Source organism: Anguilla rostrata, chromosome 2 (assembly GCF_018555375.3).
Source record: "Anguilla rostrata isolate EN2019 chromosome 2, ASM1855537v3, whole genome shotgun sequence".
Taxonomy (NCBI): domain Eukaryota; kingdom Metazoa; phylum Chordata; class Actinopteri; order Anguilliformes; family Anguillidae; genus Anguilla; species Anguilla rostrata.
Genome location: NC_057934.1, coordinates 66,495,459 through 66,521,235, shown reverse-complemented (window position 1 = coordinate 66,521,235; position 25,777 = coordinate 66,495,459). Strand labels below are relative to the sequence as shown.

The following is a 25,777-nucleotide window of genomic DNA, read 5'->3' as shown; positions in this document are numbered from 1 at the left end:
GTTAGATGACCATATTGAAAATGCCAGTTTTTGATAGTACCAGGTGTACACTTTTCTTGGCTTTATTTTATGCTCTTATGGACCACAGTCAGGCTTCCTGGATGGTGTCTGCAAAACCTGACTTTTCTCACTCCAAAGTCTTCAGTGTCACACACAGCACAATGCACATATCTGTAACTGCTGCTGTCTGGTGGTTATTTACTGCCTAACACAGTAGAGCTGAGTGCTCTGTCAGTGGTATAATAATCAAAAGTTATTTCCTGAAAAGTAAAGAGCACCCACATCTTATTGTACAAAACAATAAGGTCAATTAGGTCAAAACTAAGATAAAAACATAAGGAACTGGCAAAATGTCACACACAAACAAAACAAAACAAAACAAACAAGCCAATGAAAAGTACACCTTCCTCTCTTCAGAGTGTGACAGCTAAACCCCTCCCCCGGTTACCACACTGCCTGCCTTCCTCATTGCGCTTTCACGCACCTTTTTTATTCAGTTCCTGTTTTGCCGCTCAGAACCTCACAAGACGCGTGCGAGCGGAGGAGACTTGTGTTTGTTTAGTTTTTTTTTGTGTGCTGGTGCCCTCACAATATACGCATCGGCGTAGGATGTGGTCGCTTTGCTGACTTTTTTTTTTTTTTTTTTTTACCTGCACGCGCGAATGACAGTTTGGATTAAGCCCTGAAGCCTTCCTTCACACACAGTGTTACCGCGGATGGCGTGGAGCATCGGGCATCAGGCATCGCTGCGGGTGAGTAGCCAAGTAAGTTGTGCTGAGCAGACTTCGCGCTTTAGCCGAAAGGGGGGGGTGGGCGGTGGGGGTTACGGTAAACAGGGCCAGAGATAACATTTTCCTGTCATTGCTGTGAAGGGCAAACGGTGATGGGCAATAACTGTAGCGTTTCTCGGTTTCTAGAGTGTAACTCCAGTCTTATGCTTATGTATGTGTAATTAATAATTTCGAGTAGTGGAATGAGTGTCCTTTTTTTACGTAATAGCACTTAACTTACCGGCTGCCGTAAGGAAAGACCCCTAGGTTATAAAATCATATCAAGCACATGAGGGATGCGGCCGCGTTCAGAGCATCTGGGGGGTCTGGAGAGCACCTCTCACTCCTGCCGGCGAGGCATTCAGCGAACAGTTAAATTTCTACCACAGTATCATCACTGTAGTTGCTGCATGCTGACATCGCACTGAGAGTGACCTGGAAAGGAGGGCGTGCTTCTGCAGTGCTCACGGTCATTTAGCCCCCCGGAGCTCACCGTTAGAAAGCAAAGCAGCGCCACCCGAGTGTTGCCTCGGTACGGCAAATGCAAGGGCTCCTCCGCAAAGGGTAGAGCATCTAAAAAAAAACAGTCCAGTTCTGTTATCGGCACCGGCGCTTCGCTAACGAAAGATCGATGATTAGATTGTTGTGCTTTTATGTCGCTGTGTTGCACCCAGAGGGGAGAAAAATCCTTATCTTTTGATCTGCCTGATCACGCCGAGGGGCAGAATTTAAATAAATGTCAGCAAAACAAATAGGCCCCGAGAAGGAAATGAATGATTTCAGTGGGTGATTTCTGCACTCTCAGAAAAAAGGGTTCTTTGCCTTGTCTCCATAGTGCGTGAAAGTGTGAAAGCACCCAAATGGAACCATTCTGGCCGACAAAGAACCTCTTAAAATAGATATGGTTCCCCCACGGACGCACAGAGGAGCCTTTTGGAACTCTTTCTTCTGACAGTGTCGTGCAGTGGTCTCCAACCCTGGTCCTGGAGAGCTACAGGGTCTGCTGGTTTTTGTTTTCACCTTAAAATCGGCACCCGATTGAGGCCCAAGACACCGGGTGAGTTGAGTTAGCGGTGTAATCAACTGCTCTAATTGATTCATGGAGTGCAGAGTCACTATGAAAACCAGCAGACCCTGAGGCTCTCCAGGACCAGGGTTGGAGGCCACTGGTGCAGTGTCTTCAGCTCAGCTTTTAGTGTCTTCCACCCATACGAAGGTCCATGTCGTTTTGCTTCCAGCGCCGAGAATAGACATAATGTACTGATTTTTCAGGCCGAAGACTAATTCTGACCAACCCTTTCATATATTTGTTATTCATTATTTTACAATAGGGATGATAAATATGTGACATTATATCAAGTTGAAACAGATATGTACTTATTTACTCATTTGCATTGTCCTTGAGGAAAAGTTATTATGCTGTGCTGAACTTGGTTAATGCTAATTCAGTTGGCTTCAGCAAGTGGCAGAATAACTCTGATGGTATTAAGAATAGAGAAAAATATGAACTTATGTTCCGAAAAGCTGCACTGTTTCATAAAGTATCATTTCTTCTGCTGACCTGTATGAACAGTTATACATTATAAGATTGATTCAGAGGTCAAAAGCTTCTAGAATAGCTCTTATCAATGCTGAGTATAATTACAATACTCACGAGGCATTTACCTGTCCTATAGCTGGTGATAAAACTGGTATAAGACTAATTGTACGTTCCCAGGTTTTTTATCTTTGTGGGAAAATTTAAATATCATATTTGTTTGTTTTTTTTTGCATTGTTTCTGAATGATAGCTGTCTGAACCAGTGTTGAATTGCTCTGTAGTTATGAGTTCAATAAACCACAGTTGCATCAGGTCTAGTGACAGCCAGCAGCTGCTGTTATGCATATTGTACAATTTACAAGCAGTAAACAGTAACATTTTTACAGTGTTTATCCTATTATCCGTCCATTATCTATACCCGCTTATCAGGAGCAGGGTCGCAGGGGGTGCTGGAGCCTATCCCAGCGTGCATTGGGTGAGAGTCATTACTTAATTAAAAAAATATATTATATTGTGGTGCTGTGTAACAAAATGGTTTGGTTGGTCACATGTTATGTTGTGAAGATCTAGAATGGGTGACACTTGGAGTGTCACATATGGAGTACAGATCAGCAGCAGGATGTGGTAGTGATGGATGGGGGGGGGGGAGGGGCAAAATGATGTCATGACTGAAAAGGAAGCAGCTTCCTCTGCAGTTTCCTCCAGAGTTGCTCAACTTCTCCTTTAGAATTGTCCATATGATAACATTTTCATTCTAATAATACACAATGAGGAAGAATAATGCTGGTCTACAGAGCTGCTTGGATGCGTGCGTACAGTGCTTCAACACGGCACCATATTGGACAGTACTGAACATTCGTTCCAGTGCAGAAAAAAGCTTTTTTAGAAGTGAGCGTGTCATGCCATATCAGTGCTATTCCACCACTCCAACTGTCTTCATGTGTGCAGTAGTCCCAGTTTAGGATGATTCGTCATGGCTCGAAAAGGCACTGATACAGCCTTTTATTCGTCACGGATCTTATCCCGGACAACATGCAGAAATTACGACTCAACAGCTGGCCTACTGGAGAAACCAGTGCTATATTGGGGACACTGTGATTCACGAGGTTGAAACTACGCTGAGGTGCTGTGGTTCGTAAAGCACCTGTGTAAAATTAAAATTAAGAGTGGTTCAGCATTGGTCATTTCCTGGAACCATAGTTTTAATAGTACCCTGCTTTTTTATGTATCTTTGTACAGTCAGATAAATGCAGCAGCTCAACATTTCAGCAATGTCTTTTGCAGTAGCTTTCAAGAAGGATATATAAGGTTATAAGGTTATTATGCAAAAATTAAATGAAAATTAAATTTAAAATGATAATTTTGGCATGCATCTGACAGTCTCTAATCAGTTGTTCATCTTGTAAATGAGTACCCAAAGATGATTTATTTATTTATTTATTTTACCATTTTGTATTACAAGGGGGTGGTTTCAGTGACCCTCAGCATGAAGTAGAGAGGGAAATAAATGCAGGCTGTAGCATTGCTACAGGGATTTGCTTCCATTCAGCCTGAAGAGCATTAGTGAGTTTGGCCACTGTTTGGGCGATTAGGCCTAGCTCGCAGTTGGCTTTCCAGTTGATCCCAAAGGTGTTGTATGGGGTGGAGGTCAGGGCTCTGTGCAGGCCAATTAAGTTTTCTCATGCCATTCTTGATAAAAACCATTTTTATATGGACCTAGCCGTGTGCCCGGGGGCATTGTTATGCTGAAACAGGAAAGGGCCTTCCCCAAACTTCCCCCATTATGGGCATTAATATGGAGTTGGTCCACCCTTTGCTGTTATACCTGCTATTCCAATTCATCCCAAAGGTGCTGGATGGGATGGAGGTCAGGGCTCTGTGCAGATCAGTCAAGGTCTTCCACACCATTCTCAGCGAATCCATTTGTATGTGGACCTCACTGTGTGCCTGGGGGCAATGTCATGCTGAAACAGGCAAGGGCCTTCCCCAAACTTTTAGGGAGGCACAGAATCATCTAGAATGTGATTGTATGCTGTTGCATTAAGATTTGCCTTCCCTGGAACTCGAGGGCCTAGCCCACACCATGAAAAACAGCCCCAGATCAAGGGAAGTCCAGACACCTTTGGTCATATAGTGTAAGTTATATAAGTTATATCAGTTATTGTATGTCACTAAGTGTAGTGATCCGATCATTATCATTGTATATATTTGTGAATTTGCACAGTGTAGTAAATGTCTTGGCACAGTCACTGCATTAGAGCTGTTAGATCTTTCTCAGTTCACTTTGCATATCTGTAATTTGTTCCATAGTTAGATGAAGGTTATTCATGCTATGATAACGCCCTTCAACATTTATTATGTGTATTAACATGACGGACAGTTATTTAATAACCCCAAACCAACAACAACAACAACAAAAAATAATTATGAACCTTCTTCTGCCATAATCTGTAACTCCATTTATGTAGAGAAGCACTTCAATAATGTACTGCACTGCGAATTTGCTCATTTTGTTGTTTCTTTTCCGGATCTTCTGTGCCGTTTGAATCAGTTTCACAGTCACCTTCGCACTGAGGCGCCACGCCCGCCTTGTGGATGTCAAAGTTTGCCTCTGAAACTCCTTTCTGCAGTTTGCACAACATGTCTGTCCTTCCTGTTTGCTCCTTCATGCGAATCTTATCTGCAGAATCATTGTTATCACCTTCATTCTCACCTTTCTCAATTCTGCTTCACACCTTTTTCTTTTCACTTTTTTTCTTTATTTACGTTGGGTATATCTTGAGGACACTTGATGTCACCTGAATATTGAAACTGCGCAACATCCCTGACCTGATATTGCACCTTTGAGTGTTTTCTGAGAATTGGTGAGCTATTCAATACGTTCAAGTCATTGCGTTCAAATGACTACAAAAAATAATTTGAAGCTCACGTCGCAAAAACTATGAACAATGAGTGGCGCTCACCTGTATCATTCAAATAAATGCTAACCTCATGCGCCTTGGTCTTCAGTGAGAGAACGCAGGGCGGAATTTCTTCTCCAAACGATTTCAGCCAAAAGATATAAATGAAGTGGCCTCCCATTTTTTCTCCTTCGGAACATAATTTTAATACTGAGAGCCTTTACTGAATGATTCGGTTTCCAAGCCCGGGAACAGGGAGCTCTGGCGATTGTTATCACCTCTTTCCTAAGCTTGCTTTCTTTACGTTCCCGCGAACTAATGTTTAGCATTAGTTTCCGGGAGATAATGCTAAGCACAACCGTGTGTGGATGGTGTCATCAGTGACATTTGCTCGTTTTAAAATGGCACCTGTATCCTATTTAGAGACACGATTGTTGCATTAAAATAATCAATCCGAGCCATAAATCGTAACGACAGGCCGTTTTTGCGCAACAGAAAAACATCAGCGGAGAACTGTTCCACGAACAATGACAGAGATCGGAGGATAACCTTGCATGATCCAAGCCATTCAAGTCCAGTTTCCCAAACAGCACGGAGGCTGGGAAAATATCTCTTTTAATACTTCTGTGGAATATTACTGATTGACGCTCAGTATCCTAACCGGTAGACCGCCACGAGGAGACCTCTTTGTTGGCAGTTTTTTTTCTCTCAAAAAGGGAAGCACTTACAGTAGCGCGTTATTGTTCGTCTGTTATTTCCTAAAGCCATCAGGAGCCGATTCTGAATAAGGGGAATCGCAGCTTGTTTACCGGGCCAGAGGAAAGTCATTTGGACTATCTGACCATATCAAACAGGGGCTCCAGCACAATGTAGTGCTTCTGCTGATCTGTGGGAGTCTATCGGCTTCGTGGATGGCAAACAATGGCGCAGCACCTGTTTCCTCGGCAGACCAGGAGAACGGTCTTCCTGTTTGGGGTCTCGATGGAAACGTGTGAAAACTCAGGGAGGGATTCTCCGTGCCGGTTTTTGCGCTAATGTACTCCGGAGCCGGGTTCATAACCCCGTTGAAAAATCATTTCTGCGTGTGTGACATCCATGGCACCCTGGCCCAGTGCTAAGCGAAAGCGTGCCGCACCACCAGAGCTGCTGTGGACTGGTAATAGCGCACTACGTTGAGGGTTTAACACCTTTCGGTACAGCTCGCAGAGCGGGCTTTGAAGCTCACTTTGTGACCCTGCCTGCCCTCTTACCCTGCTTGGGTCTGCAGTGGTGCTTGCTTGCATACACACAGCATGACGCTGAACCAGACATGGAGACTGAAAGCATGTCATGATTGACTCGAGAACTGGAACAGTACCTCCGCCCATTGATTGCCAATGGGGGGGCGGCTCTCTCTGTGCAGAGGTCCACTGCTGTCATTTTCCTGAAGGATTTCTTGTCAGGATTTTGTATACAAATTTCACCACAGTTACCTCTTATTGTCACACAGGTCATTATTATTAATAATCTGTGATTAGTTGACCATTACACATACCCTATTCCTGCCTCTCACCCAGTGCATGCTCAGATAGGCTCCAGCCCCCCCCCCCTCCCCCCCGCAACCCAGACCAGTATAAGTGGGTTAGAAAATGGATGGATGGATGGACATACCCTGCTTGAACCAGCTAATTGCTCTGATAATAATGGTTTCCGCTGTTATGTCCATTTGTTTAGTTTTTTTTTTTAACTTTAGGCTATATCACGCCCTTTCACGATTTTCTATTTCCAAACTATTCACGAGGGAAAATTAGTTGTCTGCCATGCTATTTACAAAATTTTGGAAATCTTAGTGGGAAACAAGGAAATAACATGTAGGGAATAATTGGCATAAAGCTGAGGTCAGCGCATTTATACCGAGAAGATCTGTGTGGAATAGACACAAAAGTCAATTGTCAACTGACTGAAAGTTTTCATTCCTTGTTGCAAAATGTGAAAATGTGGAAGTAAACTTGTTGACATTGAAAAGGACATGCACACATCCCCTTATGAAAAGGATATGATTTCATGATTATGACATCTGTCATTTCAACAGAATTGTGTACAATGTCTGTTTGTTTTCTAGTATGAATTCGTTAGCGCTAGGATGACATTAAGCAAGTTACAATGGTGGGCCACGTTCCCATACCTTCATTCATGCTGTTCTCTGGGTTACTGTATACAGGAGAAAAATAATCGCGGCAAATTATTTCAACACAACTGCGTGTGTATGCGTGACCATCAGCTCCGTGATCGGATCTGGAATCAGCTGCAGTAATTCTCAGTTAATTCTCCTTGCGTCCACTAATATACGTCATTGTATTTATTTCACTGTGCACAACCATTGAGAATATGACTTAGCAGTGAAACATCATAAATAAACCTTACTGCGAAAGGCCATGTTGTGTAACTTGTATGTGATCTTTTTTGGCCATTAGTTTGTGAGTGTTTATTTCCACCTGCTCGTTAAGGGAATTGGAGTGCAGTAGGTATTGTTTCAAGGGCTTTGAGCTGTGTGAACTTCCTGCAGGAATGTGTTAATGAGGGATCTCCCTGATGACCAGTGCGGGGTCAGGTGAACCCGCCCCCCCCCCCCCCACACACACCACCCCCCGCCCCCACACACCCCCTCGCCAACGTTTCGCTGTCCGCCAGTCAGAGCAGGGTCCGTTTGCCCCAGCTGCACACAATGATTGCTTCCTGCCTCATATCCACAAGAAATGCCCCCCCCCCTATGTAAAAATAGGGAGGGCTTCATCCTCTGAAGAGCCTGCCACAGGGGCAGGTCAGTGTGTGATAGGGGCAGTTGGTCAGTGCCTCACTGTCCCAGGAGCAGGTCAGTGTGTGATAGGGGCAGTTGGTCAGTGCCACACTGTCCCAGGAGCAGGTCAGTGTGTGATAGGGGCAGGTCAGTGTGTGGCAGGAGCAGGTCAGTGTGTGATAGGGGCAGGTCAGTGTGTGGCAGGAGCAGGTCAGTGTGTGATAGGGGCAGTCGATCAGTACCACAATGTCCCAGGAGTAGGTCAGTGTGTGGCAGGAGCAGGTCAGTGTGTGATAGGGGCAGTCGATCAGTACCACACTGTCCCAGGAGTAGGTCAGTGTGTGGCAGGAGCAGGTCAGTGTGTGATAGGGGCAGTCGATCAGTACCACACTATCCCAGGGGCAGGTCAGTGTGTGGCAGGAGCAGGTCAGTGTGTGATAGGGGCAGTCGATCAGTACCACACTGCCACAGGAGTAGGTCAGTGTGTGGCAGGAGTAGGTCAGTGTTTGATAGGGGTGGTCGGTCAGTGCCGCTCTGAGATAGATGTCAGGCCAGCTCCTGTGATGCTAAAGAGACTCTGTGATGAAAGCAGAGTTTCTGTGTCTGTGCTCTGTGGCTTTAGAAGGGGATGAACCTGTCAGTAATATCATAATACAACGCAATGTATGATTCTCCACCTGTAGACAGGGGTTCCATTCACTGGAAGTTGTCTGCATTTAAGAGGTCCTAAAATGTCCTTTTTAAAGAAATAAATCTTTAAAATTAACAGACATTCTGTTATTTTGCTTTGCACAAGAAGTGTGAATATGACCTGTCCTCCACAATGCACAAGAGCACTGTTAATAATTCAATTTAAAGAACTGAAATAATCCTGTGCTGCTTCCACTGAATGAAATTTGATGCTTCTTTAAAAAAAAAAAAAAAAAAAAAGCTTGACACACCCTTACTGGTTCCTGTTGCTCCAGTAAAATATTCACACGTATTTAGCTGTTTCATTGCACCTTATCTAATCCGTTTTCCTCTTTGGGCTTTCCCTGTTCATTATCAATTTCCTGTATTACAGGACCTTTGCCATGGCTGTCAGTTGGCTTGGTTTCATTAGAAAAACAACATATTCTGTCTAAAAATAAGAAGCTATCGGTCAGTTTTCGCACATGCTAACTCTAGCAATATTCTTGCTGCTATGTCATATCCTGTCTTAAAATAAGAAGCTATTGCTCAGTTTTCACACCTTGTAACGCTCGCATCATGCTTGTTGCTATGTCATATCCAGTCTTAAAATAAGAAGCTATCGCTCAGTTTGCACACAGTGTAACTCCAGCGCCATTCTTGTTGCTATGTGGGGGGCAGGTTGCCGTGGAGATACTGCTACGTTGATTTCAGTTCTGTGACGCCTGTGTCAGGTTCACATTGGCCAGGATCGATGTGGAACTCTCCAGCTGAAGGCCAGAGAGCCGGGTGCTGGTGTAAACACTATATGCAGTCATTTAGGGCCCCGTATCTTGGGTCAGACAAGGAATACAGTTTAATATCATCTATGGCTCAGTAAAAACAGATTCTTGTTTTTGGGTCCCCAAAACACTGGGGCCGGCTCTGCTCTAGGGGGTTCAGTTTGTGGGTGACTGTCGGGAAAGTCTCAGAAGGTTGACTAGTGGAACGTGGCTCAGAGCAACAAGTGAATAAAAAGAAGGTCACACTTTCTTAATCCCTTAGCTTGTTAGCCACCCGCTTCAAACGTTTCTCCCGTGTAGCATCATGAGCTACGCTATCAGCAAAAATAGCTGAACGTGGATACATCCGTATGTATGCGAGCCAGCAAACCTGGCTCTCAATTCGACTGTTTTGAAACCGATGTTGTTGTTTTGAAAATGACTCTTTTTTTTTTATTCTAATGACTCTCAAACCAGTGGACCACCCTGACCTCTGTGAGCAATGAGGAAGAGGAGTCTGTGTCTGTTTATGATTAGCAACATGATGTTTCTTGGGGTTTTTTTTTTCCTTGACGGGGACTGCCAGCGCTATTTCTATATCATCCACAGTAACGCTCTTGCACAATATCGATTTCCGCACCTCAGAAAGAATTGTGACATTCTATTTTTTTTTGGTACATTTTGTCCCCGTCATACGAAGCAGAGAAAAGGAAGAGTGAGTCACTGGTGTAGCTTCAGTGTGGAAGTCACCCTTTCATATCTCCTGTCACCGTCAGCTTCACCTCAGGTCCAACCCGGGGTTTTGAAAGCTGGTTGGTTGTGTCACGAAGACTGAATCTAAGAATGACCGTGTGGAAGTTGCGCTGCATCGCTTTTACAATTCCGGGCTCTGGCACAATGAAAATTTCCACAGTGGTAAATTTTCCAGTGTGTCACAAAGTAGGAAATCACAAAAGCGACACTCGCTAGACGACGCAAACCTGCGCCCTGGTGCTGTCATTAATGTGTCACTTGTCGGTCGTCCGCAGTGCCGATATCCATTAGCCGATGTCGGCCGGACGATCGTGTCAGTAACACAGCCTCAGACAACAGAGCCAGCGGGCGGCCGAGTGAGAGAACACCTATGTCAGAAACGGACTCCGTCAGACACACATTTCTGTGCATCGTAAATAACGCTCCAGCGTGTGTTTAAACCCGGACTGTGACGTGCGTTTCCCATCCTAAGACGGTGGCGCAATTTCCTTAGCCTCTCAGAGGTCATATTTACTTGCCTGCCCAAGGTCACTAGGAGACAGCAGCAGCTCGGACGAGGACGTTGTTTTGACAGGCCGGGCACTTTCGGGTGGCATCAGGAAAACAAACAGGCAGTGTCTGTGAACGGCACAGAGAATTCCCAGCATCCTGCTTTGTATTTCCCCCGCCACAGATCATGACATTTTCATAACACGTATAACTGATTCACTGCCATGCAAAACCTCGGTCCTGCGATTCCTTTTTCCTTGTAGGATGTCGTTGTATCAGTCAGAGTGAGAGTGTGTGTGTGTGTGTGTGTGTGTGTGTGCGTGTGTGTGTGTGAATGAATGCCTCCAGAATGCTTTTCCATGCATTGCTCACATTGAGGTAGACCTGGGTCAAATACGTATTTGTTTTGGATTTAAATACTTTTCTACGCTTTACTGATCTTGCCTGGTGTATTGGAACCAATCAAATACACTCAAAAAGTGCAAACCCCGCCAGGCAAGATCAATGGAGCACAGAAAAGTATTTGAATCCAAAACAAATACGTATTTGACCCAGGTCTGATTGAGGTAGACCCTTTGTTGTGATGAAGCCTGGGGGGGGGGGGGCTGGGGGGGGGTGTAAGCGATGAGGCCCTGAACGTGCGCTCATGTCTCTTCCTCCTCAGGAGATGAATTAAGATGCAGCACACCTCCTGTACAGAGGACCGCATCCACCACGCCCTGGCACGGTGCCTGGACGGCCTGAGCCTCGGCCCCGTCCCAACGCCGTCCTGGCACGGTAAGCCCGCTCTCCGGATCTGGCGGGACTGGGACAGGAATGGAGTGGTGGGGGGTGGGGTGGGGTGGGGGTGGTGCTTGTCCTGTGTCTGTCCTTTGCAGGAGCTGTTTGCTAGATAAAGACTTAATAGATCCACTCTCAGCTATGCTGACACATTACATTACATTACAGGCATTTAGCAGACGCTCTTATCCAGAGCGACTTACACAACTTTACATAACATTATATCCATTTATACAGCTGGATATATATATATACTGAAGCAATGCAGGTTAAGTACCTTTCGGTTACAAGTCCAGTTCCTTACCCACTGTCCACCAGGGAACTGTAGCTACAGGACGTTACCGAAGAAGAGCAGACGCTCTGAGATCTTAAAACTTCCTATTCAGCATTCAGCTGCATTCGGATCAAATGCCCGACTGGTCCTCCACTCAATGCTTAGCCGCGTACGCAGTACTAAAGAGAGAGAATACTCACACTTCATTTCAGCAGCATGCTTAAGAACTGCATGCTTTCATCATACCGATGACTGTAAATGTCTCAAAAAGTATGTCCGCCTGATGAACACAGTGCATTAAAGTGCATTTTCACGTCAAAATGCATTTTCATGTCAGTTCGGTTCGCCTCCTGCGATTTCGGCTAGCAGAAGCGTTGTGCCGCACAGGCGCACATGGCTCACGGCAGCGTTTAAAAAAATAAAAATAAAACCAATTTAGCAGAATGTAGCTGGGTTGGTATTCTCGGTATCTGTGTTAAAGGAAATCTGAGTGCTAGTACGCTGGCTGTGGCGGAAGTGGTGGAGCAGACCACACGGCACCACGCGGTGATGAGCGTGGGGGGGGGGGGGGTCGTGGTGGGTGTCAACGCCCCCGCTCACGAACCGTGCCAGCTCTGACGTGCCTTGCGGTGTGCGCTGACGCAGTAACCGACCGGCGATGCAAATTTACGGCAGGAATAACGGAATGCATCCAATTTGTTTAGATGACTTAGGGAGGTAGCCTGAGCGAAGGGGAATCACCGGTGTAGGCTTGCGGATCCCTGATAGCGTGCAGGTACTTTCGTATGTGCTCATTTTAATTGTAATGGGTTTTTTTAAAAAACCTTGTATCACCGGTGTAGGCTTGCGGATCCCTGATAGCATGCAGGTACTTTCGTATGTGCTCATTTTGGTTGTAACGGGTTTTTTTTTTAAAAAAACCTTGTATGCTTGTCAGGGCAGCTCCTGTACCCTATGCATGTAATCAGTGAAAAGACTGACAAGTTAGCATTTTCACTACAAGTTTTTTAAATGAGTGGTGTCACAATAAATTGCATTTATTCAGCAGACAATAAGCTTTATTTTAAGTAAGCTTTTCCAGACCTGGCTATCAACAGTCCCAGACCACCAAGTATTTAGCCAGCAGCACTAAAGCATCAAATATAGGTTAAATATCCTAACCTGGAACTGTAATACACATACAAATTGCAATGAATAAAATCCATTATTAAGGTGCACATTCTTTTCCATTGAATTGCTGCATTGTGAAGAGAAAAAAAACAATTCTGTAAAAAAGCATATTTTTTCACAGAGGGGAACAGTGTTGTCAAGTCAACTTTCTCTTCATTATTGTAAGCAGTGGAGGTTCAGCCTTAACTGTTGAAAATGAAGTGCCTTCTATTCTTAAAAGCACCTTCAGTTCGACTCTTCATTCTATTCAATGCCAAAGAGCAGGATGAAAATGGAACAGCATACGTAAGCGATGTTTTGTTTCACAATAACAGAATAGTAGAATGACTCCAATTTCAAGTTGAATGCGATACACAATTAATGGAGGTCACACAACCTGAAAGTTCATGAGGTTGAAGGAAATTAGGAAGTTAGGTTGAGGAGAACCAGAGGACCCATGACTCAAAAAGGAGGAAATGTTTTGAGCAAAACATAGATGGTATGTGTTTCTGTCAAAATTGTTTTGTGCAAAACATAGGTGGTATGTTTTTATCAAAACCTTTTGGGAAAGTTTTAAAAAAAAAAATTTGATATACTACATGTATTTTTATAAAACTGTTGCTGTATACTTTTTCTGTATATATTTTGGGACTATGGTGCAAATTTCAGTCAAAATGTTGAACACTCTTTTTGTATAAATTAGCCTATAGATAGCATAATAGAGAACACAGCCAAATTTAAAGTACATTTTCAGTGCAATTCTAATTCTAATTAGAAGTCCACACCATGAGTGACAGTCCACCTCCTACCCTAAGTGAGATGAGTTTGGTCCTTTAACACTGACTTTGTTTTATGGAAATTTAATTTTGCAGCTCATTATCACCAATGAATTTTTACCGAGAATGTCCTAAAAAAAAAAGTCATTTTGCAATGATATTAGCTTTTTATGCACTGTTCCTCCAGTATATGTCACAGATGTAAGAGAGTTTTCATTCACGAATACTGATTAAGCACTTCATCTCAGCATTTGTTTAACAGCAGTGTTTGTCACTGTAACTCTCACTTTTGTCCATTGGAATATATTTACATATTTATATGTTCGTAAGTCTGAACGTTCCGTTTCTCTTATGTCCCTTTTTACTTTGTGTGTGTGTGTGTGTGTGTGCACGCACCCTTGTGTGTGTGTGTGTGTGTGTGTTTATGCTTGTGTGTGTGTGTGTGTGCACACACCCTTGTGTGTGTATGGGTGTGTGTGTGTGTGTTTGTGTGTGTGTGTATGGGTGTGTGTGTGTGTGTGTGTGTGTGTGTTTGTGTGTGTGTGTATGGGTGTGTGTGTGTGTGTGTGTGTGTGTGTGTGTGTTTGTGTGTGTGTGTATGGGTGTGTGTGTGTGTGTGTGTGTGTGTGTGTGCACACCTTGTGTGTGTATGGGTGTGTGTGTGTGTGTGTGTGTTTATGCGTGTGTGTGTGTGTGTGTGTGTTTATTGCTTGTGTGTGTGTGTGTGTGTGCACGCACCTCTTGTTGTGTATGGTTGTGTGTGTGTGTGTGTGTGCATGTGTGTGTGTGTGCACGCACCCTTGTGTGTGTATGGGTGTGTGTGTGTGTATGCATGTGTGTGCGTGGGTATGTGTCTACACGTGTGTAAGCAGTCGGCCTGTGCATGAATCGATGGAGTCTGGAAGAACTGGTGAAAAGGGATCCGGAGAACTTCCTCATCCTCCTGCAGGAGATTCTCAGGAAGACCAGAGAAGTACGAGACCACACTTCCTCCCGTCAATGATAATAAGGATAAATGGCGCAGTGAGCAGGGTGCAGGGTATAGTGTGTTGGGTGCAGGGTTCAGGGAGTAGGGTGGGCAGGGTGCTTGAGTCACAGCAGATGCGCAGCTGACTGTCTTTGTTTGCTGTTTGCTTTGTCCTCAGGCACAAGAGCAGTGTCAGTATGAGCTGGTGGCCCCGTTGACTCTCATGTTCTCCTCCACCCTCCTGCAGGTAAGGGGCATCACACTGAGCTGCCCTGTCTGAATGAAACGGGGCATCGCACAAAGTGCCGGGGCACCCACTGTGCCAAACAGACAATTCTAGAAGAATTCTAGAAGATGCAGAACTCTGTAGTTCTGTGCATACGTGTGTGTGTGTGTGTGTGTGCGTGCGTGCATGCAATGAGCATGACCGTAAACGTGTAATAGCACGTGTCCTGCGGGGAGAGTCGAAGTACATGTGTGAGTAACTTAATGACTCATGAGGTTGTGTGGTGGAGCTGTGTGGTCGGTGTGTCTGTGAGCATGTTCGTGTGCTCGGCTGAGTGAGAGGTGACATGTATGAGTGTGATCATGTATCAGTGCGAGTGCTGCTTGTCTCTCCTCCTCCAGCAGCCAAAGCCCTGTTCCTCCTCGATCCCACCACAGGGCTCTGACCCCGCCCCCCCCCCCTCTACATTTTCTTTCAGACGCCCCACTTCCCCCCGGACTGCACGATCGTGACCGAGGCCTGCGAGGTCTTCCACTGCTTCCTCACGTGGCCCGAGCCTTACTGCAGCCTGAGCAAAGACCTGCTCTGCACCCTCCACCAGGAGCTCCGAGCCCCAGGTACCGTCCCGCCCCGTCCCGTCCCGTCCCGTCCCGTCCCGTCCCGTCCGGGGGGCCAGCTTGCGCCGAGGTACCCTGGCGCCCCTTATCCAAAACGACCCCCAACAAGACCAATAGCAGCTTGCCTCGGAATGACGCGGAACAGCTGTAATGTGTATTCTGTCGCCATCTAGTGAGCAAAATATGAAATGGCATGGGGCTGTTAAAAAAAAATAGTGAATAGGTTAGTATACAGTACATTCATGCAAATGATTTCTACCCTTGTATACTGAGAGCAGAAAAAAGTGCATATACACTCCATATTATTTATTTATTTATTTATTGTGTAAAACATGACATGTTAGCCAGTGTGTGGCATTCATCAGAATTTCCATAAACAATGACAAATGTGGATATTTAAGCAAAAACGAACAAATTGTTATTGAACACAGGTGATTGCACTTGAGTACAAGTGTAAATGGATATACTGACCAAGAGAAAAGGGTAGTTCAATGTTGTCCTACTCTAACTACATCATTAATTTCATTTTGCCAATTATAGGTTCAGGAGTTAAAGCCGAAAAAAAACAGAGCTCTTTTGTGGGGATAAGTTGTAGGATTGTGAATTGTAAAGACCATTGTAAGGGGTGTTTAATCTTGATATAACCACAGATTTTTTTTCTAATTTCAAAATATTTCATTTTTAAAACAGTATTGTAAATAGGATATATGACGGTCTAATGAGTTATGAGGGGATTGCATTTTAATTTTAAGTTAAACTTAAGTTGAACCCTTCCCAGAACTGTCCAGCCCAGGGGCTACACCTACAGGCAGTGAGGTCATTGATTAAAAGGTGCACACGATTCAGAAGGAGTGATGAGGAACTAAATGACACAAAACAGACAATTGCCACTGAAGAAGAATTTGAAGCTGTGAAAGCATAGTTCCTCATTCTACGCTCGAACGATTTACGGAAAATGTGCTGAAAATAGGGCATCATTTAAATGTGGCCCACACAAACTCTTATTTTACAGCATAAACGGGCAAATAATATCAAGAGCGATCTGGTCATTTGTTGTTTGTTCTGCGTGTGTGTGTGTGTGTCTGTGCGTGTACGACAGAGAGAGAGAGACAGACAGAAAGCGAGAGAGCGAGTGTGTGTCTGACTGTATGTGCACTGACAAGATTATCAGAGCAAAACAAGGAACTAGCAAAAAAAAAAAAATTATAATTCCTCTTGTTCAGTATGCTCTAAATGCAGGCTTTACTCCCTCAGCAACCTCTCCCAGCACAGTATCAGTGTATCTAACACCCGTATGTTGTGTTTCCCCTCAGGTATATCCTACCACAGGCTGGTGAGGGAAGAACAGGGCTTAACCACGGCTAACCACCGCTCAAAGACCATGTAAGTCAGGCGCGATCAGCAGAGAGTCTGCATTTCTACCGGCTTGTCTAGTTGCTGCGTGCCACAGGGAAGTGGCAATCTGCTGCTGTAGTAGTCTAATTAATTTCATTTTGTTCTGTGATGGTGTGAAAAATGTTGTTTTCCTTCCGTGGCTTATCTCTACGTGCAGGCCACAAGCCTACTTCTGCTTTTTGTATGAGGTTTATGGGATGGAGGAGGGAGGGGGGAGGTGAAGGGGTGGGCGGGAGTTGTTGCCGCAATTTCCTCCACGTACTATAAGTTACTCACTTCTTCCACATTTGGACCAGTCCACTCATTATAAGTACAGATGTGCATATTTTTAGGTGTGGTCACAGAAGACCCAGAAAGCACATACAGTTCCATTAGAGTTCTATTAGAGTTCCATACTTCTCATAAGTGCTTTGCATATTGGGCACCATTCTCTTTCCTGCTACATAGTCATTTTAGGGCAGGGTTGGTCTGTACCTAAGGATTTGTTAAGGTCAATAGAACTCTAACCTGGTGTCTCACCCTATGAGGTTCAAGTGTGTGTGCGTGCATGCGTGCGTGCGTGCGTGCGTGTGTGTGCATGGTATGGTACGTGTGTACGTGTGTTTGTGTGTGTGTGTGTGCATGGTAAGTGTGTGTGTGTGTGTGTGTGTGTGTATGCATGGTACGTGTCTGTGTGTGTGTGTAAGGGTGTGTGTAAGAGGGTGTGATTATGAGTGCTCAACGGCATGCTGTGTTTGGGTGTTTTCAGGACGGTGCTTCTGATGAACCCGGTTGACGTTCCCCCAGAGTTCCTCTCTGTGTCGGAGCAGCTGAGCGGCATCCGGTACTCTCAGAAGGAGACGCACATCACCCTCATCAAACACGCATACCAGTCCGCACTCGGCACAAAGTACCCGCTCCAGAGTATGCACAAGGCCCTGCAGGTACGCACACCTGCACGCTGAGATTCGCCCAGCAGTACTCTTACCTCTCTCCTTTATATTTACATAAATACAGTGTAGAATTGAATGTTTATCTTGGCTCAAAAAAAAAATGTTGGCTTTTGTTATATAGTAGCGTTTGGCAATGATGCGAAACTGAGCTTACCCGCCAAAACGATATTTGAAGAGACAGTCGACCCCAATGTAACCCCAATTGGTGTAATTATCAGCCAAATGTATATTTAGTGGGCTTTTTCGATTTGCTTGGCATTAGTTTGTTAATCTAATAATCACAAATAGGTGTACCAGCTGTGCAACTATTCAAGCACACCCAAAGTATTGATATCCAGGAAATGTACTTTTAATGTAGGTGTACTTATGTTACAACGAGCCCTATATATTATTGTACCGTAAATGGTTGGCATGTTGTCGTAACCCCCGTAAGTTACCGTCCCATCTGAGGCATGCAGGGCTTGTGTTTGGGCCGGTGTTTAGGCTGCCCTAATCAGACTCCCTAAAATAAAAGCTTACATTTATTTAACATTGAGCGTTCTTTCGATAAGTTTTAAACAAAGATAGACATTCATTCATATAGTTTATTTGGTAGGGACAATGCAAGTTAACATAGTACCACTTCAACTCGTTACAAACAAGTTGATGTAACTGATGTACCGCATACGGAGATTATAGCTATTGCTAGTTTCCAACTCCTGTCCCTAGTTAAGCTTTTAATAAGAGAAAAAGAGCCGTGACGAGCCCCGATCGACAAATGACACCCCGGCCTCATGCCTCATCGCCCTCAGTCGAAATGCGCGGAGGAGGTGGGCCAGATCTTTTCGGCGGTGACTGAGGCGCTGGAGACGGCGGCGTCCACGGAGGACGCGCACAAGGCCAGGGAGCACCTCCTGCAGGGCCTGGAGGGCCTGAGGCGAAGGATCGGCGTGCCCGTCTCCAACGGCAACAAGTCCGACGGTGAGCCCGGACCCTGACCCGACGCCCGCTCCTCTCACGCGGCGTCAGAGCGGTTTACCGTTTTCTGTGTTCTTGTCTGTCGTGAATGTGAGATGCGATTGAGGCTTTTGTGACTGTTTTTTTTTTTTTCTTTCTTTCAGCAGGAATGCTCCAGACTCTGCTGCTGCCCACAGCCAAATGCTACATGTACGAGTGGGACAGGGACAGCTTCGGTAAAGATTTTTTTCGCTTCTTGCGCTCAGAGCCTTATTTTGACTCCGCATATTTATATTTTGAGTGTTTTGTCTCAGCCGTGTATTTGTCGTAGACTTGCCTGAGCTCTGTTGTCAGTGTTGGGGAGGTTACGTGGGTAGAGGGTGTTGGTACGTTATTCTCTTGGCTCTTGTCATCCCTCAGACATTTTACATAACATCCTGGAGCATGAGCACGGCCTGGGGAGCAGCCAGATGACTCCCGGACGCCCGGAGGACGACGACGAGGAAGAGGACGAGGTGGAGGAGGAAGAGGAGAAGGAAGAGGACGAGGAGGACAGCATGGAGGAGATAGGGGTCACGGGGAACGGCTACGTGGACCACCGAGCCTCCACCCTCTCCACCGTCTCCACCTTCTCCACGGCCTCCAAGGACTCCATGTTCTCCATCTTCTCCGTCGCCTCCAGCTGCTCCGGGCCCTCCGTCCTCTCGGTGGCCTCCGGGGTGGACAGCGACTTTTTCGAGGACATGGAGGACAGCCCGCCGGAGCGCGTCTCCAAGTCCAAGGCCCGGCTGAGCAACCGCTTCTCCATGCTCTGGGCGCGGTCCACCAACACCCTGATCCGGGCCAAGAGCCTGGGGAGCCCCGAGGGCAAGGACCGGATGGTGGTGCGGTCCAAGCGCTCGAACTCGCTGCCCCAGCAGGTGCAGCTGGGGGCGCTGGAGCAGCAGCAGCCCCTCCGGCACGTGTGCTTCAGGCGGAGGCCCATCCTGAGCTGCGAGGAGGACGGCAAGACCGCCACGCTCCGGGTGGTGGTGTTCGGCGCCGACCACGTCGCCGGCAAGGTGGCGCGGGCCTACAGCAACCTCCGGCTGCAGGAGAGCGCGTGCCCCCGCCTCACGCGCGTCTTCAAGCTGGAGTTCTTCTTCATACCCGTGAGGCGGGGCTCCGGCTGCCCCGCCGCGCCCGGCCCGGCGCCGCCCTCCACAAGCCCGCTCAGAGGAACCGCCAACATGGTGGGTACGGCCGCCCGGGCTCCGTGGCTCACGCCAACGACTGCCGCGAATCCGCCTTTCTCCTAGCCGCACCTTTCTACGTTATATTCACCTATATATAGCTTTCTCTTTTATTATGAAAACTTTTTAATAGACAAAGGTACGCTGAATTGTTTTTTTTTTTTGCAATTCATATGAGGGATATATTTTTTTTTGAGCAGCTCATAAGTTTCCTGCGTGTACTGTGCTGCTGAATGTTTAGCATTTTTTTTTCATACGTCTGTTGTAATTTTATGAATCCCGTTCTGCCGTGTCAGTTAGGAAAATGGCGAGCGTCGTTGGGCTGAATGGCCTGTTCCTGTCATTTATGTCATGCTGTGTTCTTATGTTACGTTCTGCCGTGTCTCGGTCGTCACAGGAGCAGAGTGCGTTGTGCTCGGAGGACAGCACCAATGACATCGCGCGCTTCATCGGCATACTGGACCCCTGGTACGAGCGCAACATGCTGAGCCTACTCAACCTGCCCATCGGCGTTCTGTGCCAGGTGAGACGCCAGCTCCTGCCCGTAAGTCGAATCTCAGCCGCTCAAAAATGGTAAAACGGACTGCATTTATACAGCGCTTTTATCCAAAGCGCTTTACAATTGATGCCTCTCATTCGCCAGAGCAGTTAGGGGTTAGGGGTTAGGTGTCTTGCTCAAGGACACTTCGACATGCCCAGGGCGGGGTTTGAACCGGCAACCCTCCGACTGCCAGACAACCGGTCTTACCTCCTGAGCTGTCGCCCCTACAGAGCTTGGCGTGTAGCGGCTGCGAGCCGACATCGCTTCTCTCTCGTTAGCGCGCGGCGCTGGTTCTCGTTAGCGCGCGGCGCTGGTTCTCGTTAGCGCGCGGCGCTGGTTCTCGTTAGCGCTCGCTCACCGTTAGCATCCGTAACTCGGTAACCGGGTCGATGCGCGTCGCGTTCATTAAGCGACCGTTGTGTGTTTGTTTTTTCTCCCCCCAGCAAACCTCGAAAATAGAAGCGGAGTCGTGCGACAGCGCCAGCGATCGGCTCCCTATCCTGGCCGACCTGGTCCTGTACTACTGTCGCTACGCAGCTCGCCCCGTGCTCGTGCAGCTGTACCAGGCCGAGGTGAGTCCGACTCCCCCCCCCCCCTCTTCCCCTCAGCTTAGCAAACGTCGCGCCCCCTGAAACTCTGGCAAAAACATATTGGGATGGCGGGTGTGCCATCCCGCCAAGTTGGCGGGTCAAGTACAAGTGTTTTTTGTTTTTTTGCCACAAGGAAATAAAATTTACGGAGAGGAACGATCAACAGATTCAATGAAAATGCCAGCTTTAAAAAAAAAAAAAAACGCATTTTGATGTACACTCTTAGAAAATATGGGTACATAGAATTGTACGCCTAGCCAGCGATACATAATTCATTTGTACCTTCCTTTTTTTTTTTGCTAGTAAAATGTACTTATAAGTAGGAAAATAGCACATTATTGTACATTCAGGCTACATTTTGGGAAAAATTTAATCCTTTAAAGAATAAAAAAATGTATCTCCCTCCTCCTATTTCTGTGTAAGTCGATCGTTCTTGAGACAGCACATGACGAAAGCTGAAGCAGTGTGGCTTGGCTATTCCCAGCAGTACGTGTTGTGTTTTTTTATCACCTCACTGAGTCAACATTGTTTGGCGGTGTAAGACTGACCCGGTCGTTGTGTGTCCCGGTGCAGCTGACCTTGGCCGGGGGCGAGCGGAGGAACGAGGTGTTCATTCACTCTCTGGAGCTGGGCCACACGGCCGGAACCCGCGCCATCAAAGCCATGGGTGAGCGCAGCCTGTCACTCGTCCACAAGCTCCACCCAGGTCACGCCGTGTGTTCTCAAAGCATCCTTTGTGGCCATCTCTCTCTCTCTGGTGCTGTGTGTCTCTCTCTCTGGTGCTGTGTCTCTCTCTCTCTCTATCTCTGGTGCTCTCTCTCTCTCTCTGTCTCTCTCTCTGGTGCTGTGTGCCTCTCTCTCTGGTGCTCTGTCTATCTCTCTCTCTCTCTCTCTGGTGCTCTCTCTCTCTCTCTCTCTCTCTCTCCCTTTATCTCTCTCTCTCACTCGCTCTCTCTCTCTCTCTCTCTCTCCTTTCTTTCTCTCTGGTGCTCTCTGTCTCTCTCTGGTGCTCTGTCTCTCTCTCTCTCTCTCTCTCTGGTGCTCTCTCACTCTCTCCCTCTCCCTTTCTCTCTCTCTCTGTCTCTGGGTCATATCCAGGTCAGAATTCTTTAAATGTACTCTGCTACTGAGGCATCCACCAAAAGCATGTACCAAAACAAAAAACAAAACAAAAAAAAATCGCCGGAATGCCATTTCTGTCACTGTGACTCATTTTAGTCCACATTCACAGAAGAGTTATCAGCAGGCCACCGCTATGTACTTCTGGTTTTACTAGTCTGAACTTCAGTTGACACTGCTGAACCAGAAGCGAGGGAGTACCGCTTTTTGAAACTTGTTGTTATTGTGTGGATCATTTGCCATAATAATTAATTGATTGGTCGATTAATTGATTGACAATTGTGCATGACAATGTTTGTCAAAGCGTCGATTTATGCAATGGAACTCGAAACCCTGGATAAGGGTGTAAGTGGTTCTACAGGAAAGAATTGAAGCAGTGTCACTGTGTTCTGTAGGTGCTGCAAGCAAGAGGTTTGGGATCGACGGTGACCGAGAAGCCGTACCTCTATCACTGGAAGTGCTGTACAACAAGGTACGCTCGAGCGCAGAGGCATTTCAAAGGGGTGAAATCCCAGGGCATCGGGCTTAAAAAAAAGACCTGGTCCTCCTCCTGTGTGTACATTAACCCTTTGATGTCTGCTCTCAGGTGGGCGTGAGTGGGAGGAGCAAATGGAGCAAAACAGAAAAGGTTTGCACTTCCATCACCCTGACCAAAGCCTGCAGGAAACCTGAGGAGTTAGGTATGTGGGTAACACGTATCATCTAGAGTTTAATAGGAGTGTTTCATGGGAGTTGTGTCCTGTGTGTAAAGTTTTTACATGGAAAGTCTTATTAAACTGATGAATATCAGTGGCGTTCTTCATTACTTATGGTGATTACCATATCATGTAAAAAAAAAAATAAAAAAAACTGGGATGAGCTAAAATAAATACTTCACACGCTGTTTATTGATGGGTTATTATATATTTATTTATATAACATTTATGTACAACGTGGCGTTCAACTTAAATTCAAACAGATGTTACAGATGTTGACCGATGCTATGAGTGATAATGCAAAGCACATCATGGATGCCTCTTCGTGTGTTTGTTCAGATTCCAAAATGGAGTATCTTACGATGATGATGACCGAGGTGCTGAAGAGGCAGAATTCTAAATCCAAAAAGGGCTACAATCAGGTGAGCGGGAGGACGTGTTCACATTACATTACATTACATTCATTTGGCAGACGCTTTTATCCAAAGCGACGTACAAAAAAAGTGCATTTCATAGTCGTAGACAACAGCTAAACACGGGTTCGGTAAGGTTCACAGGCGCGATAACAGCCGGCGGTGTTTACACGGTAGACACGGCATGTGCAGCATGAACAACATAAAGCTCAGCCCCAGGAAGTGTCTCATGTGGTTAAGGGTTTTGCAACAACTGACAGAAAAATCAGCAAAAACAACTTAAGCAGCAGCGTGCCAAACCGAAACCAAATATAGGTTCTCACGAGTGAAAAACATTTAAAGAATGTCTGACATGTCACAGCATTCAAAAAACAGGTTTTTTTAAATGTTTTTTTTTCTCTCTTTAATACATAATAGTTTCTTCTCTCTTGAAATGATTTATGCGGTAGTGATTATTCGGCTAGAAATAGCTGTACAAAATAAGTATTGTGCCTTACTGAACCCGTGTTCAGCAGTTGTCTACGGCCATGATATGCACTTTTTTTGTACGTCGCTTTGGATAAAAGCGTCTGCCAAATGAATGTAATGTAATGTAAATGTAATGTAGTGCAACGGCGATGCACAAACGTAGCAGAGACCAGATGAGCCTGAAAGCTCCCTGAGAGGCTTTAGCGTGTAGCATGATGTCAGTTTCTCCCATTCCTTTCCCGTCCCCTCAGCAACTTTCCACCATGGAGGTGAAGGTGGACAAGGTGCAGGTGAGTGGCGCCGGCAGCACCACCTTCGCCGTGTGCCTGGACCAGGACGAGAAGAAGATCTTTCAGAGCGTCACCAGGTGCGTTGCGACGCCTGCCCTACGATCGGAGAAGGAGCCGAGCTCTGACGTACTGTAGCAGGCCCCATGCCACTTTTTCCTTTATCAATCAATCCACATTTATGATGTTGAAGTCCTCCCTTATTGCGCTGTGCTGTCAGTGATCATTACTCAGAAAGCTGCCACACGGAAAAATATAAGCTACCTTACAGCAGAAGGTAGAATCAAAACAGTCAAGATTATCAAGTGCAATAGTTTGAGTTTATGCCCCAAAATAGTCAAGGCATTTATCTCAATATTTATGTAGCCTGTAGTGTGGCGTCACTGGCTTGCACTTGAATGCATCTCAGTGTGCCCGTGCTTCACCTGCAGCTGGCACAGAGAGGTAACCAGCAACTCCAAACTGGAGAGAAAGAAGGGGAAAATAAAAAAAGTTACCTATCAAAGAGATACATAATATTTTATGTTTCCGTTAGATGTCGTAAAATTTGTAGCAAACTCAGTTATAACTTGTGCAACCTGTGTGCGTGTGTGTGCCTGTGCTTTTCTGTGTGTGCGTGTGTGTGTGAGTGTGTGAATGTGTGTGTGTGTGTGTGTGTGTGTCCGTGTGCGGTGTGCGTGAGTGTGTGTAAGTGTGCGTGCATGTGTGTGTGTGTGTGTCCGTGTGCGTGGTGTGTGTGTGTGTGTGTGGTATGTGTGCGTGCATGTGTGTGTGTGTGTGTCCGTGTGCGTGGTGTGTGTGTGTGTGTGTGTGTGTGGTATGTGTGCGTGCATGTGTGTGTGTGTGTGTCCGTGTGCGTGGTGTGTGTGTGTGTGTGTGTGTACCTGGTGTGTGTGTGTAAAAATGCAAGTGCACATGAGTGAGTGCAGGTGTGTATACTTGCATGCGGTGTGTATACTTTTTGCGTGTGAGACAGCTCTGACGCGCGTCTCCCTGCAGGTGTGACGTGACTGTGTGCTACAAGCCGGACAGCACAGCCGACTGGAGGCTTCGCAAGATCCTGGCTGCCCAGAGCCAGCCCCTGCACCCCACCTTCTGCTCTCTGCTCTGCCTGCCCATCGCCACCTTCAGTGGAGCCCAACCTTGACTGCAGGGATAGAGCCAGCTCCCCCCCTCAGAGCAGATGAATCCGGGCCACATGTTGTTCAGTTTAGGCATGTAGGGGTCCGTCACGGCAATAGCAGCTGTATTGCGGACCAGCAGTGGCCCAACTGCTACCAACCGCATGTAAGTTTTGTGCGGCATTGCAATTTTGGACCCAACTGTGACCAGCCACATTTACGGTGTACCATGGCACTTGGATTCTGGGCCAAACGTTGGCCCAAATGCATATCAAACCTGACCGTCCTCGCCAAAAAAGGTCGAGTTGTGGCTGCGTTCTGGCGGGCGGACTTGGATGGGTTCACCGCCATCACTCCATGGGGGCATGTGGACCAATTGGACTGCAAAGCAGTTGCTATCTGGGCATAGCAGCTGCAACATGCAGCCCAGAGACTCAAAATGACAGTAATCAATCAAAATCAGCCTCATGCCGTGAGACAGTGGGCAGAGTATGTATGTACAATAAATGTGTAGATTTGTATAAAACGGTAATGGTGAACATGCCACAAATGTTGCACAAGCATTGCCATGAAAAATTTTGTTCAGGATTAATTTATAATTT

The 25,777-nt window shown here is 46.3% G+C and overlaps 1 protein-coding gene across 9 annotated transcripts; it reads left to right on the top strand.

Annotated features, from left to right (window-relative positions):
• The first annotated feature begins 492 nt into the window (after positions 1-492).
• Positions 493-25,777, top strand: pik3r5 (phosphoinositide-3-kinase, regulatory subunit 5). Of its 9 annotated transcripts, none has more exons than XM_064324126.1 (18): positions 493-752; positions 11,322-11,434; positions 14,509-14,609; positions 14,782-14,850; positions 15,308-15,446; positions 16,760-16,829; positions 17,590-17,764; positions 18,565-18,733; positions 18,874-18,945; positions 19,130-19,941; positions 20,339-20,485; positions 20,926-21,054; positions 21,646-21,739; positions 22,587-22,663; positions 22,778-22,871; positions 23,226-23,308; positions 24,019-24,134; positions 25,054-25,777. In XM_064324126.1, the coding sequence occupies exons 2-18, from the start codon at positions 11,335-11,337 to the stop codon at positions 25,199-25,201; spliced, it is 2,595 nt and encodes an 864-aa protein (XP_064180196.1). In that variant the 5' UTR covers positions 493-752; positions 11,322-11,334; the 3' UTR covers positions 25,202-25,777. The 9 variants fall into 9 exon arrangements, with proteins under 9 accessions (XP_064180196.1, XP_064180195.1, XP_064180199.1 ...); XM_064324125.1 differs by having other exon boundaries at positions 14,506-14,609; positions 18,877-18,945; XM_064324129.1 differs by having other exon boundaries at positions 14,506-14,609; positions 20,339-20,464.